A 13,451-nucleotide genomic window follows, 5' to 3' on the forward strand; every position below is an offset into this window, starting at 1 on the left:
CCAAGTCTGGTCCCCTTGCAATGATGACCCAGATGACCCAGTTCTGCATCATGTAAAGAGGTTATCTGCTAGCAGGCCTCAGAGAGGTTCTTCCTTTACCAATTATTCATGGAATCAAATCTGGAGCTGTAGTACTCATCTTGAAAACTTAACTATTATAATCAAAAGTGAGCAACTAAGCACGACAGACTCTAATAGTCAGGGTCTTGGAAGCAGCAGCACTGTGAGCCTATTTCTAAAATTTCTATGGAATGAGAAAAACCACCTTTAATTTATTTAAGCCCCAGTTGTTTCCCTCAGCAACTGCAAGGATGACTTCATTTGGGCGCCAATTTCAAGTGGCATCAATTCTGATTATTCTCAAAGCATCCCTTTGCTAACATGCTACTAACACATTAACATTCAATCCCAACGGTGCAGGTCTTTAAAAAGACAATTTGTTCTTTTATTTATTTCACAAAGCATTCTTTTTGGATTGCAGTTCTAAGGTATTTACTGGGACTGGAAAGATGGTTCAAGAGTTAAGAACACCTCCTATTGGTCTGAGTTCTGTTACTAGCATTCACAATAGTTATAACTCTACCCCCTAGGAATCCAATTCCCTCTCCTGGCCTCCACGGGGACCCCAATGCATACATGCTTATACATTCAAACTCACATACACCCCAATAAAAGTAAATCATTCACAAATAAATCCTTCATTTTACTATGTAAGTCAAATGTCACTAGAGATACTGCCTGAAGTTACTAACTGAACCTGGCTTCCTAGGGAGAAATCAAGACCTTGAGAATAAAAAATCCATAATTAAGAAAACCTACGTAACAGGTCTTACATTTTTTCAATTCATTTTTTGACTTGAAATACACATTACACAACCTATAGTTCTATGTGTTTTCAAAATTACTCTATTTTATAAACTCTAAGTCACAAGATGCATCCATATCTGACTTAGCCTTCAAGAGATAAATAAACCCAAGGAATGAGTTTAACTAAACTACATGACACTTTAGACTTCTTGAATGACTGCCATGTGAGATTGCCAAGACCAAACCACATTTGGTCATGAAGCAGGAATGTGCTACTGATAGGCATGCTGAAGAGTGGTGCTGCACTGCAGTGCGCACTGGGTTTTTCTTAAACACTGAGGTGAGGAAGACTCCTTCTTTTTCAATTAATCCAAGCTTAATATCAAGCCAGTACTGGCTTGTAAGTACAAGCTGTGTTTTGTTTGAGGCAAGGAAATGGAAAAGATAGTCTAATTAAGTTTTAATTCCCTTCTACTGTCAATGAATTGTAGCAAGCTGGCTTTGGTTCTGCAGCCTGAACAATATACCATATAAGGAACTATGACTAAAAGACATTTAACCCTGCACACGCTGATGAGAAATACTTCTATGAACTTTTTTGCTTTGAGGTTTTCACTTTCAGTAAGTTCAGTGAAACACATAGATATTCATTTTTATTTGCTATCTCTCTCCTTGTTTTGTGAGCTCTCACATTGAAATAGGCTATTTTATATTATTTAAAGATTTTCAGGGAATAATTTGTTTCACTCAGTGTGGTAGCATTTATGGCACTTTACCAAGCATTTATATCACAAATAAGACTAAAAGCTACTCAAACCATGCATAACTCTGCAAGATCCAAAGGCTTGCTTAGCAGAACACCATGTTATATTACATACACACACATACATCTTTTGTATTTATGGAGAAGAGGTGGGAAAGATGAATAGAAACTTAGGGTAGATGATGAAAAAGTATAGGGGAAAGAACATTATTATAAAGCCACAGGAAACACTGGGGACACTAAGAAGATATTTAATATATCTCATCCCTATTTTAGGAATTGATTTCTTACATGTATTATCTGTATTATATGCTTTTGTCTCTGTGTTCAAGTTTTAGTGAATTTTAAAAGCCTATTTGGTGACTTATACAGGGATTTAAGGAACGAAATGAAAGTCTCCATGTCCAAGAAATGTTTTATTAAAATTGGTTCTGAGGATAACAGGAAAAATTTTGGACAGAATATTAAAAGCTAAACTTAGAAGAAAAGCAGACTCCTTAATTATTTTCTATCTGAACAGTGATTATGATTACCATTCAGTTGACATTATAAACAAACACATTTAAGTCATTTCATCATCTACCCTAAGTTTCTATTCATCACTTAAACTTATTTGTATTACTTACAGAAATTTTGAAACAGAAATTATGGCAACTTTTTCCAAAGGAAAGGACCTAAAATAAATGTGTTTTCTGTAGTGGTCTATCTTTTGTTTCATATATTATGGCCACTACCCTCTTGTCTCAGGCTCACCAGTGCTATGATTACAAGTATGTAAGCCACCACAACTTAATATATTTTGTAAATCCTGAAATCTGGCATTCCAAGCAAAACAAATCTTAGCAATATTTACAATTTTTTTAAAACAAGCACAAAAACTCAGAGAATTAAGACCATCTTAATACAAGTGACAAATGAAGTATAGCTAAAGCTGCATAATCATAGATGGGAAGGAATAAGTAGCCTCAAATTTGGGGACTAATAGTGGAGTTGAAACCCGGTAAGGAGTGCAGGCACAACATACACCCAACCACCTTCCACTCTATCCTCTGTGCACTAAAGAACAGGATTCCTATGCTCAATTAACATCCCTTCTTTACTACAAGAGCACCTTGAGGACTTACTAACAGAGAACTGGCTGGGCAGTGGTGGCACAGGCCTTGAATCCCGACTCTCAGGAGGCAGAGGCAGGCGGATTTCTGAGTTCAAGACCAGCCTGGTCCAGTTCCAGGACAGCTAGGACTATACAGAGAAATCCTGTCTCGAAAAAGAAAAAGAAAAAAACAAAACGAAACAAAACACCCCCCAAAGAACTGGCCTGATAGTCTTCACACAGCAGTAATAGTTTTTTTTCTACCAAAACCCTACCGGGAGGATACACTACTAACACATTCAATTTCCGAAAACTCAACTTTGAAAACCTTCACATTAACACACCCTCTAGAGAACTTCAGTACTATCTTCAGGCTAAAATGTTTTCACTCATCAATGGCCAGTCTCCTGTGACCTCTCTGCCCTATTTCTAAATTAAGTAGCTCAAACAATATACTAAATATAGATTACTACTCAAGAACAAACAATTTCGAGTAACAACTGACATTAACAATTGAATCCTAATAGCAATACCCATGGCATCATCACTAATGATGAATTTACTTGTTAGTTTAGCTCGATGTTCTGTATACTGAGGCAATCTTATCCAGTCACTTTTAATCTTGAGCTCAAAATGCTGTTTTCAGAGAACCTGCAATGCTAGATATAAAAAACCCTTTCAAGTTTCTCAAATAATAATCAATCAGCTCAGTTACATTTTCCACTACAAAGGAGTATTGCTTCCTCTCAGATTACCATAATCAATTTCTGTCAAGATAGACTGTATTAACATGAATCTAATAATGGTGATTCAAGCCCCATTGTAAGGTCTTTACAACACTATGTCTCGGCTATAGCTATCTTTCCTACAATGTTAAAACACGGTAAAGAATGAAATTCTAGATCTTTCTGACACTTATTTGGCCCAATCTAAATCCACTTATGACATTAGAGAGAACTCTAATTTCAAAGAAAAGCCACTAGTTCTTTTTACAGGCTCCAATTTCCCACTTATTACATGAAAAGTTGAGAGGGAGAACATTTAAGAAACACAAACACACACACACACACGGATGAGCGTGCACTAAACTAGCTCCTGGGATGCAGCCTCCAGAGCCCCAGGTGGGGGAGTGTCCAGAATGAGAAACAAGACACCTCCCAGCTGCCAAGCTTAGTACTGGGGTGGGGGTGATCCTCGAATCGTCGCGGAGTCTCCTGAACACTGCTCCTTCCTCCCTGGTCGTCTGAACCCGCAAACCCGGCTCGGGAGAGCGAGCACTCCCTGCTCCCTCTGGGCTTTGCGACCGGCCATGTCCCAGAGCTCACCGTCCTGCCCGACCCCACGTGACATGGGGACAGGGGCCACTCACCGCGATCATCACCGTGTCTTCTCCCTGGAATTTGGCGACGTACTTATCGCCGCGGTTCACTTCAGATTCGTTGAGAGGTCTGAAGCGACACATCACTTTGATGTTGCACTCCGCCGGGTCCGCCATCTTTCTGGAAGCCGGGACCGCAGGCCGGGCGCCTCTTCAAGCCGCTCAGTCTTGGGGTAAGCGAGGGGAGCCAAGAGGCAGGGGTCGCGAGGACCGGAAGGTCCGGGCTCCGCAGCGCCGTGCACCCCGGGCAGCTAGACCGAAGCGCTGTCGCCGGCAGCCTGCGCCCGAAGTTCACTTCCGCTCCATCATGGCGGCCAAGGCGGCGGCGCCCACAGAGCCTCGATGCTCCTCGGCGTCTCCCTCACCGGCCTCCACAGGCTGCGGGGACTGGCGAGCGGCTCCTTCTTTTCTTTTCGGGAAGGACAGCCGAGGCCTAGGGCTCGGCCCACTATCCTGTCCCGGCAGCTCGCCGGCTTCCCGGCCAGCTGACGCGCGCACCCTCCAAAGGCCTTAGTGCCCAGGCCGGCGGCAAACTGGGCGGGCGGGAGGAACACTGCGCAGGCGCGGGGCGATGCCCAGCAGCCAATCCTTGCCCGCGCCGGGCCGCAGGCTTTGCCTGGCTCCACCTCAGCTGCAGGTTTGGGGCTTCAGATCGAGTTTTCCTGCAAGTTGAGTAGCGCCAAGGCCGCTGCAGAATTCCTCAGAGCATCGGAAGGTTTACTTATCTTTTTCTTTGGAGGAGTTTGTTTTAACCACTTAATGGTGGTGTTCAATTTTGTATAAGGCCAGATCCCTAAAAAAAAAAAAAAAGGGGCTTTCATTTTGGCCTTAGAGAAAAAAAAAAGAAAGATTACTGATGCAACCTTGGGTTTTATTTTGTTTCTGTTTTAAATCGCTTTGCCAAAACCGGGGAGATTTGAGTTAAGGGTGGGGCATGGCCGGGGTGCAGCAGTAATGCACCCCGCCCTGCGAGCCTGGGAGCTTTATTCAGACAAAGCAGAGAAAGGGGAAGCTTCTTTCAAGCAATGAAAAAGTTTCCCAAGCGATACGGAACAGCTAGGTGGGATGGAAGAAGAACCTACCCTCATGTGTCTCCTCTAGCTGCCCAGGGCTTGACATCACACAGGTGAGCCACAGGAGCCCAAAGGTATTTGGTAAATCTGAGGTCCCACTTCTCCGACCAATGGGAAACTTCACTTAGCTGCAACACCAAAGGAATGGTGTTGCAGCACCAGATCCTTACGAGTGTCTTTAAAGGCCTAGATCACCTGTTCACAACCTGTGGGTCACAACCTCTTTGGGAATCGCATATCAGATTTTTTTATATTACTATTCATAACAGTAGCAAAATTACAGTTACGAAATAGCAGCGAAATAATTTCATGCTTGGGGATCACCATAACATGAAGCATATTAATGGTCTCAGCATTCGGAGGGTTAAAGACCACTGACCTAGATTAATACGTGCGGGTGACATATCTGAGAAAACCACTCCTGGGGCTAGAGTTGGAACTCTGGTAGTGTGTTTGCTTAGAAAGCAGGAGGCCCTGGCTTCAACCACCCCCTGCACTTCAAAAATAGATGACTTAGCATTCCCTTTTCAGAAGATAAATACCACAAAAACTCTATGTGGAAATGGCTCTGAGGTTCTGCAAGGAAAAACTTCAGTGACGATAAGAAACCTTTCTTCTGGCTTCCAGACTTTGCTGGGTAAATGAATGGTGGGACTATGGACACCTCCCTGACCCCTGAATTTGCTGGAACATTCTAGCACCTCTAGAAACAAATAGATCCAGCTTGATTGGCTTTCTGCAATGGAGAAGAGCACAATTGCAGGGGAACAGTGGAGAATCTTAGAAATAAAGAAAACAGGGGCATTATCACAGGCCTTGGAAGTGTGGACTTTGGATAGAATTGAAATGATCCAGTGTTCTGAGAGGCTCCAGGCAAGGCAGAGCTTCATCCATCAGGTCTGGATAACAGTGGGCTAAGGTACCATGTCCTTGAGCATGACAAAGCACCCATGTGGAATGCTGTCCTGGGAAGACTTTTTTTTCTGAACTCTTTTGAATTGAAGGCTGTTTTGCTGTTTCTATCCTTCAGACAAGAGTGGAAGGTGTTCTTTTTGATATTTGGAACCACGGTTTTGGGTAGTCCATGATTTTAGAGAACAAAAATTTTCAGTAAGAAGTAGAGAATCGGGCTGGTGAGATGGCTCAGTGGGTAAGAGCACCCGACTGTTCCTCCAAAGGTCCGGAGTTCAAATCCCAGCAACCACATGGTGGCTCACAACCATCCGTAAGGAGATCTGATGCCCTCTTCTGGTGTGTCTGAAGACAGCTACAGTGTACTTACATAAAATAAATAAATAAATAAATAAATCTTTAAAAAAAAAAAAAAAGAAGAAGAAGAGGAATTGGCCATGATGCTTTTTGAACATAGCATGTCCTTGAGAGAAAGATCCTTTCCTGCTCTGTTTGTATCTGTTCTATGTCTATTATTAGCCCAGGATACTGAGATTTTTTTTACTTTGTTGCCTCTTCAGTTCTATTATTTTTCATCTGATTTCTTCATCATTATCTATATCCTGTCATCTTTATCTCTAATTTCAAAAGAATCTAGTCCTCTTTCTGAAAAGTAGGTTTTTTGTTTACATTCTAAATTCTCCATTACCTGCCTCCTGCCAGTGTCAGCTTCTGTAGTTGCCGCCTCTTCCTTCTTCCTTTCCTCCTCCTCCTCCTCCTCTTTTGGCTCCTCCTTCCTCTTCCTTTTTTTTTTTTTTTTTTTAACTTACTTTAAGGGAAAAAGGAGACAAATGTGTGCCCTTTTGTAATCTAGAACTCAGGAGGCTGAGATAGAAGGATTTTGAGTTCGAGGCCACCATGGTATACAGAATGAGTTCCTGGCCACTTGAGATAGATAGATAGATACCCTATATCAAACAAACAAACAAAAACTATAAACAAAACAAAAAGAAAGTCAACAATAAAGATAAGACCCTCATTGATTTCTTTGACTATTAGCCTATTAACAAAGGTTAAAAAAATCATAAGCTACTGCAGTTGGAAAGGAACCCATAGTGAACTGAGCTCTGGCTTATACTGAGATAATTCGATGTTTTTAGATTAAAATAGAGGAGCATTCCCAAGAGGTAACTCAGAAGGCTGCATAGGTATGGGAACAAAGAAGGAAGATGAATGAACCTGAGAGGGACCCTCTGGGGTACTGCCCTGAGCAAAAGATCCAACAATGCCTCAGGCCTTTCAACCCTCTGTCTTAGTTAGGGTTTCTATTGCTGCAGTGAAACACTGTGACTATGAAACAAATAGGGAAGAAAGGGTTTATTTAGCTTACACTAACATGTTGGTGTTCACCACTGAAGGAAGTCAGGACAGGAACTCAAACAGGGCATGATCCTGGAGGCAGGGTTGCAGAGGCCATGGAGGGGTGCTGCTTACTGGCTTGCTTCTCATGGCTTGTTCAGCCTGCTTTCTTATAGAACCCAGGACCATAGACCCAGGGATGACACCACCCACAATGGGCTAGGCCCTCCCACATCAATCACTAATTAAGAAAATGCCTTACAACAGGATCTTATGGAGGCATTTTCTCAAAGTTCTCTCCTTTCAGATACCTCTAGTTTGTGGTTAGTTGATACAAGACTAGACAGCATGCCTTACTGCTTCTTCCTACATAGCAGATTTTGGAAGTTCAGGTCTCATAAAAACAAAAGCCATGAAGGGAAATGCCCTGCAAGAGCCTTCTGCTTTCGGACCTGCCCTGCATACTTGGGTAAGGAAGCACCATATCCTGTCATCATAGAACCACAGAACCACAAAGGAGAAAAAGGCGATGTAGAAGACAAGCTCTTTCTCAACCTTTTGTGATAATAAACTATTATGATAATAAATTCCTATGGAATAATTCTGTCTTAGTTAGGGTTTTGTGAACAAAACTTATTTGTGAACAGACACCACAACCAAGGCAACTCTTAAAAAGACGACATTTAATTGAGGCTGGCTTATAGGTTCAGAGGTTCAGTCCATTATCATCAAGGCAAGAGCTTGGCAGCATCCAGGCAGGCATGGTGCAGGAGGAAATGAGGGTTCTACATCTTCATGTGAAGGCTGCTAGCAGCTAGGATGAGGGTCTTAAAGCCCACACCTACAGTGCCACGCCTACTCCCAAAAGGCCACACCTTGTAATAGTGCCACTCCCTGGGCCAAGCATATACAAACCATCACAACTTTCATGAGAAACAAAAGATTGGTTTTTTTAATTCTACTTTTTTATTTGTGTGTATGTTTATGAGTGTGTGCTTTGTATACAGGTGTCTACAAAGCCAGTTGAGGGTATAGGATGCTCTGGAGCTACAGTTACAGATGATGTCAGCCACTTGACATGAGTACTAGGACCAAGCTGGCATCCTCTGGAACAGTAGCAAATGCTTCTAGTCACTGAGCTATCTGTCCACTCCCCAAAAGATTGATTTTAAAAACTTTGTAATCTCAACTTGCCTTACATATATAAATTCAACAATTATCCAGTTGCGAAGACCTGTGTGGCTTGATCCTGTTTTAGCGCAGTAGGGGAGGAAGCTACTCTCTGTCAACTCTGTCAAGCCTTTGCACAGACACCAAAGGAACCCTGTGCCTCCACTCCCCATAATACAGTATTTTTAGTGAAATAATAAATTTCTTTGAGTTTGTGACTTGTCAACATAACATCTTAAGGAAAATATGAATGATATCTTTATCTATAAAGGTTAAGTTAGTCTTCAGTAATGACCCTCCAATGAATCAGACCTCCAGGAATTCACATCTCTGTGTGATCTCTTTACTAGGATCTAAGCTGGCCCTTTGACCCTTATTCGATATGGAAAAAGTGTAACACTTCGTGGTATCTTAAACTCACAGTGAAGACGGCTTGCAGTGTCAACTTCGATCTTTTGGAATGCTCCTTTTGTGGTTCTGACTGACACATCAAGTCCAGCCACCCTGAAAGCACAACACTAGCAAGGTCATGTGTAGGCACTCCAGACAATAGTCTCAGATGATCTCAGCCCTCCAGCCATTCCTACTAGGCCATTTTGGACATGTAGACCAACATAATCCATTAGTTGAATACCAGTAATCTCAATTGACACTCTCAGAGCAGAAAAGTCAACCAGCTGAGGCCTGCCTAAATACCTGGCCCATAAAATCATGAAATACAAAAAGGCAGTTATTGTTTCAAGCTGTTCCTGCAACTTCAAACTTAAATATTATCTTCCAGAAATAATTTTGCAAAATGTAATTTATACGTAATGAATGTACTTAAATTGGACTTTATTCTAGAGTAATTATAAATTTAAAAGTTTGAAAAGGGGATAGAAAAATGGCTTAATGGTTAAGAGACCTGGAGTTTTTCCAGAGGACCCAGGTCTATCACCAACATGGAGGTTCACACTCATCTGCAACTCTAGTTTCAGGGGATCGTACTCTTTCTTCTAGCATCCTCAGGCACTGCATGCACATGGTGCGTGGACATACATGCAGGCAATACACCCAGACATAAAAAATTGAAGAGGATCTATCATGACAACTGTATGGTACAGTACTACTCTTTTTAAAAAATGATTTATTTTATGTATATGAGTACACTGTAGCTGTCTTCAGACACACCAGAAGAGGCACTGGGTTCCATTACAGATGGTTGTGAGTCACCATGTGGTTAACTGGGAATTGAAATCAGGACCTCTGGAAGAGCAGTGAGTGCTCATAACTGCTGAGCCATCTCTCCGGTCCACAGTACTACTCCTAAGAATACGTGTTTTACTGCTTCTGAGCAATGCAGCCTTGCTTGTGCGGGTCTGGGAGGGAGGGAGAAAGAAAATGAATGAAGGGCCTAATGTTATTGCAAGTTTGATAATGCAAGATTATCCGTTCTTCCTTATATCTGTGCATCTTACTTTGCAATGTATAGGAGACATACGTTCAAATTTGCAGCACACAGTCTTCCGAGACAGTAAAGAGGTGTCAGTGTGTTACAAAAGAAGAAGAAGAAGAAGAAGAAGAAAAAGAAGAAGAAGAAGAAGAAGAAGAAGAAGAAGAAGAAGAAGAAGAAGAAGAAGAAGAAGAAGAAGAAGAAGAAGAAGAAGAAGAAGAAGTGGTGGTGGTGTTTTAGAGGGGGCTGGAGATGGAGAGATGGCACAGTGGTTAAGGAATATGTGTTTTATATTTCATGCGAAATGGCTTTTTAAAATACTTATTCGTTTCTTTTACTTATATAAGTGCTCTGTCTTCCTGTATGCCAGAAGAAGGAATCAGATTCCATTACAGATGGTTGTGAGCCACCACATGGTTGTTGAGAATTAAACTCAGGACCTCTGAAAGAGCAGTCAGTGGTCTTAACTGCTAAGCCATCTCTCTAGCCCAAAATGGCTTTTATTTATTTATTTATTTATTTTTAAAATTATTTTATTTATTCACATTGCAGCCATTGTCCCTCCCCCCAATCCTCAGCATACAGTTCTTTACCCCATTCCCCCCCACCCCAGTGTTTTCTCTTTCCCCCGGGGCCTCAAGTTTGTCTTCCAATAGGTTCATAATTAGAGTTTTACCTTAAAGTGTTTATTCCATTTTGATTTCATTTTTGTGTATGTTGTGAGATATGGTTTCATTTCATTCTTCTGCATGTAAATAACTAGTTTTCCACTAGTTGCTGTGTGTTCTTGGCATCATGAAAAATCAGTTGGATGTGTGTCTTTATCTTGGGGTTGCCTATTTTAATCCATTGGCCGATGTGTTTGTTTTGATGCTAGTTCCATGGTGTTTTGGATGCTGTAACTTTGTAGTATATTTTGAAGTCAAGTACTATTGTTCTACAGGCGTTCACTCCCAGCTGTGTGTGCTCTTTCTTCTCAAGAAGGCTATGCCTATTGAGGATCTTTTGTGCTTCATGCCCATGTAAGGATGTTTCAATATATATATTTTTGTGGAATAAATTGATATTTCAATAGGTATTGCACTGAATCTGTAGACTGCTCTGATCTAAAATGTCTCTAATGACATTCTTTTGGATTGGTTGTTTTCCACAAAGGGGAACTCTTAATTTATTGTTGAATTAATATACATCCTTCTACAAGTTTTTTTTTTAATCTTTTTTTTTAAGATTTATTTTATTTATATGACTACATTGTAGGTGTCTTCAGACACACCAGAAGAGGGCATCAGATCCTATTACAGATGGTTGTGAGCCACCATGTGGTTGCTGGGAATTGAACTCAGGACCTTTGGAAGAGCAGACAGTACTTTTAACCGCTGAGCCATCTCTCCAGCCCTTTCTTTTCTCTTTTAATTGAGTTGTGTTGGGTGATCTCAACATTCAGTTTGTGGTTTACTTGCAGTTTTTGGGGAGGCCAGGCAGCCTTCTCTTCAGCCGTCTGCTGTTCCTCAGTCTCTCTGACTCAGCCTACCCAGACAGGAAGTTTTCTTCCTTTGATTGTGCTAGAATGGAGCAAACTTTTGGCATTTCTGTTTGAGGGAGATTGTATTTCAAAAGGTCTCCATAGAAACTTCAACTAAACTTTCCTATTTCCACTCTACATTGCCCTGTGCCTCCTGGTATTTGCAAGTCTTAAGGTTTTTGGGTGTTGTGTGTAGAATAAAGACTGAATTTTTAACTTTCTGCTCTGCCAGCTTAGGACTTGGCATTCTCCAGAGTGCTGCTTTCTTGTTAGTTGTGGTTTCCTTCAAGCTTTTCTTACACTTGTGTGTTTTGGACTTTTGTATGTATTAACTGTCACTTTTATGGAAAGTCAGAGGATTTGAAGACATATGTGAACATTCAGTCTGCATTGTTTCCCTTTGTGCGGTACTGGAGATCGTTTTCAAGACCCGTGTCAGGGAAGCACTCTACTACCAAGTTGTTTCTCCACCCTCAATTTGCCATATTTAATTGGCCACAGTTTGTTTCTGAGTTTCTAGTTATCACCCTAAGAATATAACCTTTCTGGAGAATGCTACTCATTCTCAGAAAATGCTTTTTTAGCTCAATACTTAGGCTCTCTCATGTATTAACGAATCATCTCTATTAAGTGAGATTGGAATTCAATGAATGCTTCCTAATTACTATGGTGTACTCAAGAGGTGTTGAGATACAACTGGGAACAGCTTCCTGTTAAGGAAGTCCTGTTTTAGGATGGGGTCATTTTAATCCCAAATCACCAGAGCAAGTTCTATGTAAGTGATGCCATCACAGCATGATAGTGGACATTTGGGAAACCAGTTCTTCTCATTTATTTACTTAGTGTGTGTATCTCCCCGCCCCGGCTTGCTGCTGTATCTCTGTGAAGTCAGAGTCATTGATTCTCTTCCACCATGTGGATTCTGGGAATAGAACTCCAATTATAAGGATTAGGGGCAAGGGCCTTTATCCACCTAGCCATCTTACTGATGCGGAAGACTTCAGCGGTCTCTCTCTCTCTGTCTTTGACACGTATGTATGCTCATTTGAGAAGGGTGCCATGGAACACACATGGAGGTTAGAAGATAACACTTTTGATGGCTCTTTAAAATTGTTTTATTTGGGGGCTGGAGAGATGGCTCAGCGGTTAAGAGTCCTGACTGCTCTTCCAAAGGTTCTGAGTTCAAGTCCCAGCAACCACATGGTGGCTTAAAACCATCCATAATGATATCTGACGACCTCTTGTGGTGTGTCTGAAGACAGCTACAGTGAACCTATATATAACAATAAATAAATCTTTTTTTAAAAAATTGCTGTATTTGCGAAATGTGCGGCTACAAACTTAGTGACTTTGCAAAGGCCATTTGCTTTTCTGAAGTGACAGAATGGGTGGATTTTAAGAAAAACAAAGCAGAATGGTGTTTCCTGGGCATCTTCCAAGTTATTTCAGAAAACAGAGCAACAAAATGCAAAGGTGAGATTTCTGTCAGGGAATTCTAGCACCTTAACTTTTGCTTGTTCTGTGAGTGGCCATACCCCCATTGTTAGTGGGAGGGAGGTTTATTACTGCAGACCAATTCAGATGAGTATAAGGAAATATCCACTATGTTTGGGTAGTCAGTTCTTTCTACCATGTGTATGAATCTATGTAGCACATCACAGCACTCTCCATACTAACATTGCAGGACAAGTAGTGTTGATTTCTGCAGACTTGATTTCACATAGTAACAACCACCAGCTGATGCTCTTCCACCAACTGTCCTCTTCTTTACCCAAAACTAAAAACAAATCTAAGTGACTAAATGGGTCCCTCCACTAAAAGGCAAAGAATGTGAATCTAATTTTCTGTGACTGTGCTCCAAGTAGGGACCACCTACTGTTTAACTGACAGTTACGGCTTTTTCCAAGCCTGTTGTTGTTGTTTTTAACTTTTGTTTCTGACCAAACATGTATACATATGGATA

The 13,451-nt window shown here is 41.3% G+C and overlaps 1 protein-coding gene and 1 long non-coding RNA gene across 2 annotated transcripts in view; one reads left to right on the forward strand and one right to left on the reverse strand.

Moving 5' to 3' along the window:
• Kif5b (kinesin family member 5B) overlaps positions 1 to 4,575 on the reverse strand; it is a 40,520-nt gene extending 35,945 nt beyond the window's left edge. Inside the window, exon 1 of the mRNA NM_008448.3 lies at positions 4,033 to 4,575. Within this exon, the coding sequence (NP_032474.2) occupies positions 4,033 to 4,158 (126 nt within the window). The 5' untranslated portion in view covers positions 4,159 to 4,575. The remainder of the gene's footprint in view (positions 1 to 4,032) is intronic.
• Positions 1 to 13,451, forward strand: part of Gm41664 — a 91,831-nt gene that overhangs the window by 2,087 nt on the left and 76,293 nt on the right. The gene's annotated exons all lie outside the window — the stretch shown is intronic.

This window comes from Mus musculus, chromosome 18, assembly GCF_000001635.26.
Source record: "Mus musculus strain C57BL/6J chromosome 18, GRCm38.p6 C57BL/6J".
Classification (NCBI taxonomy): domain Eukaryota; kingdom Metazoa; phylum Chordata; class Mammalia; order Rodentia; family Muridae; genus Mus; species Mus musculus.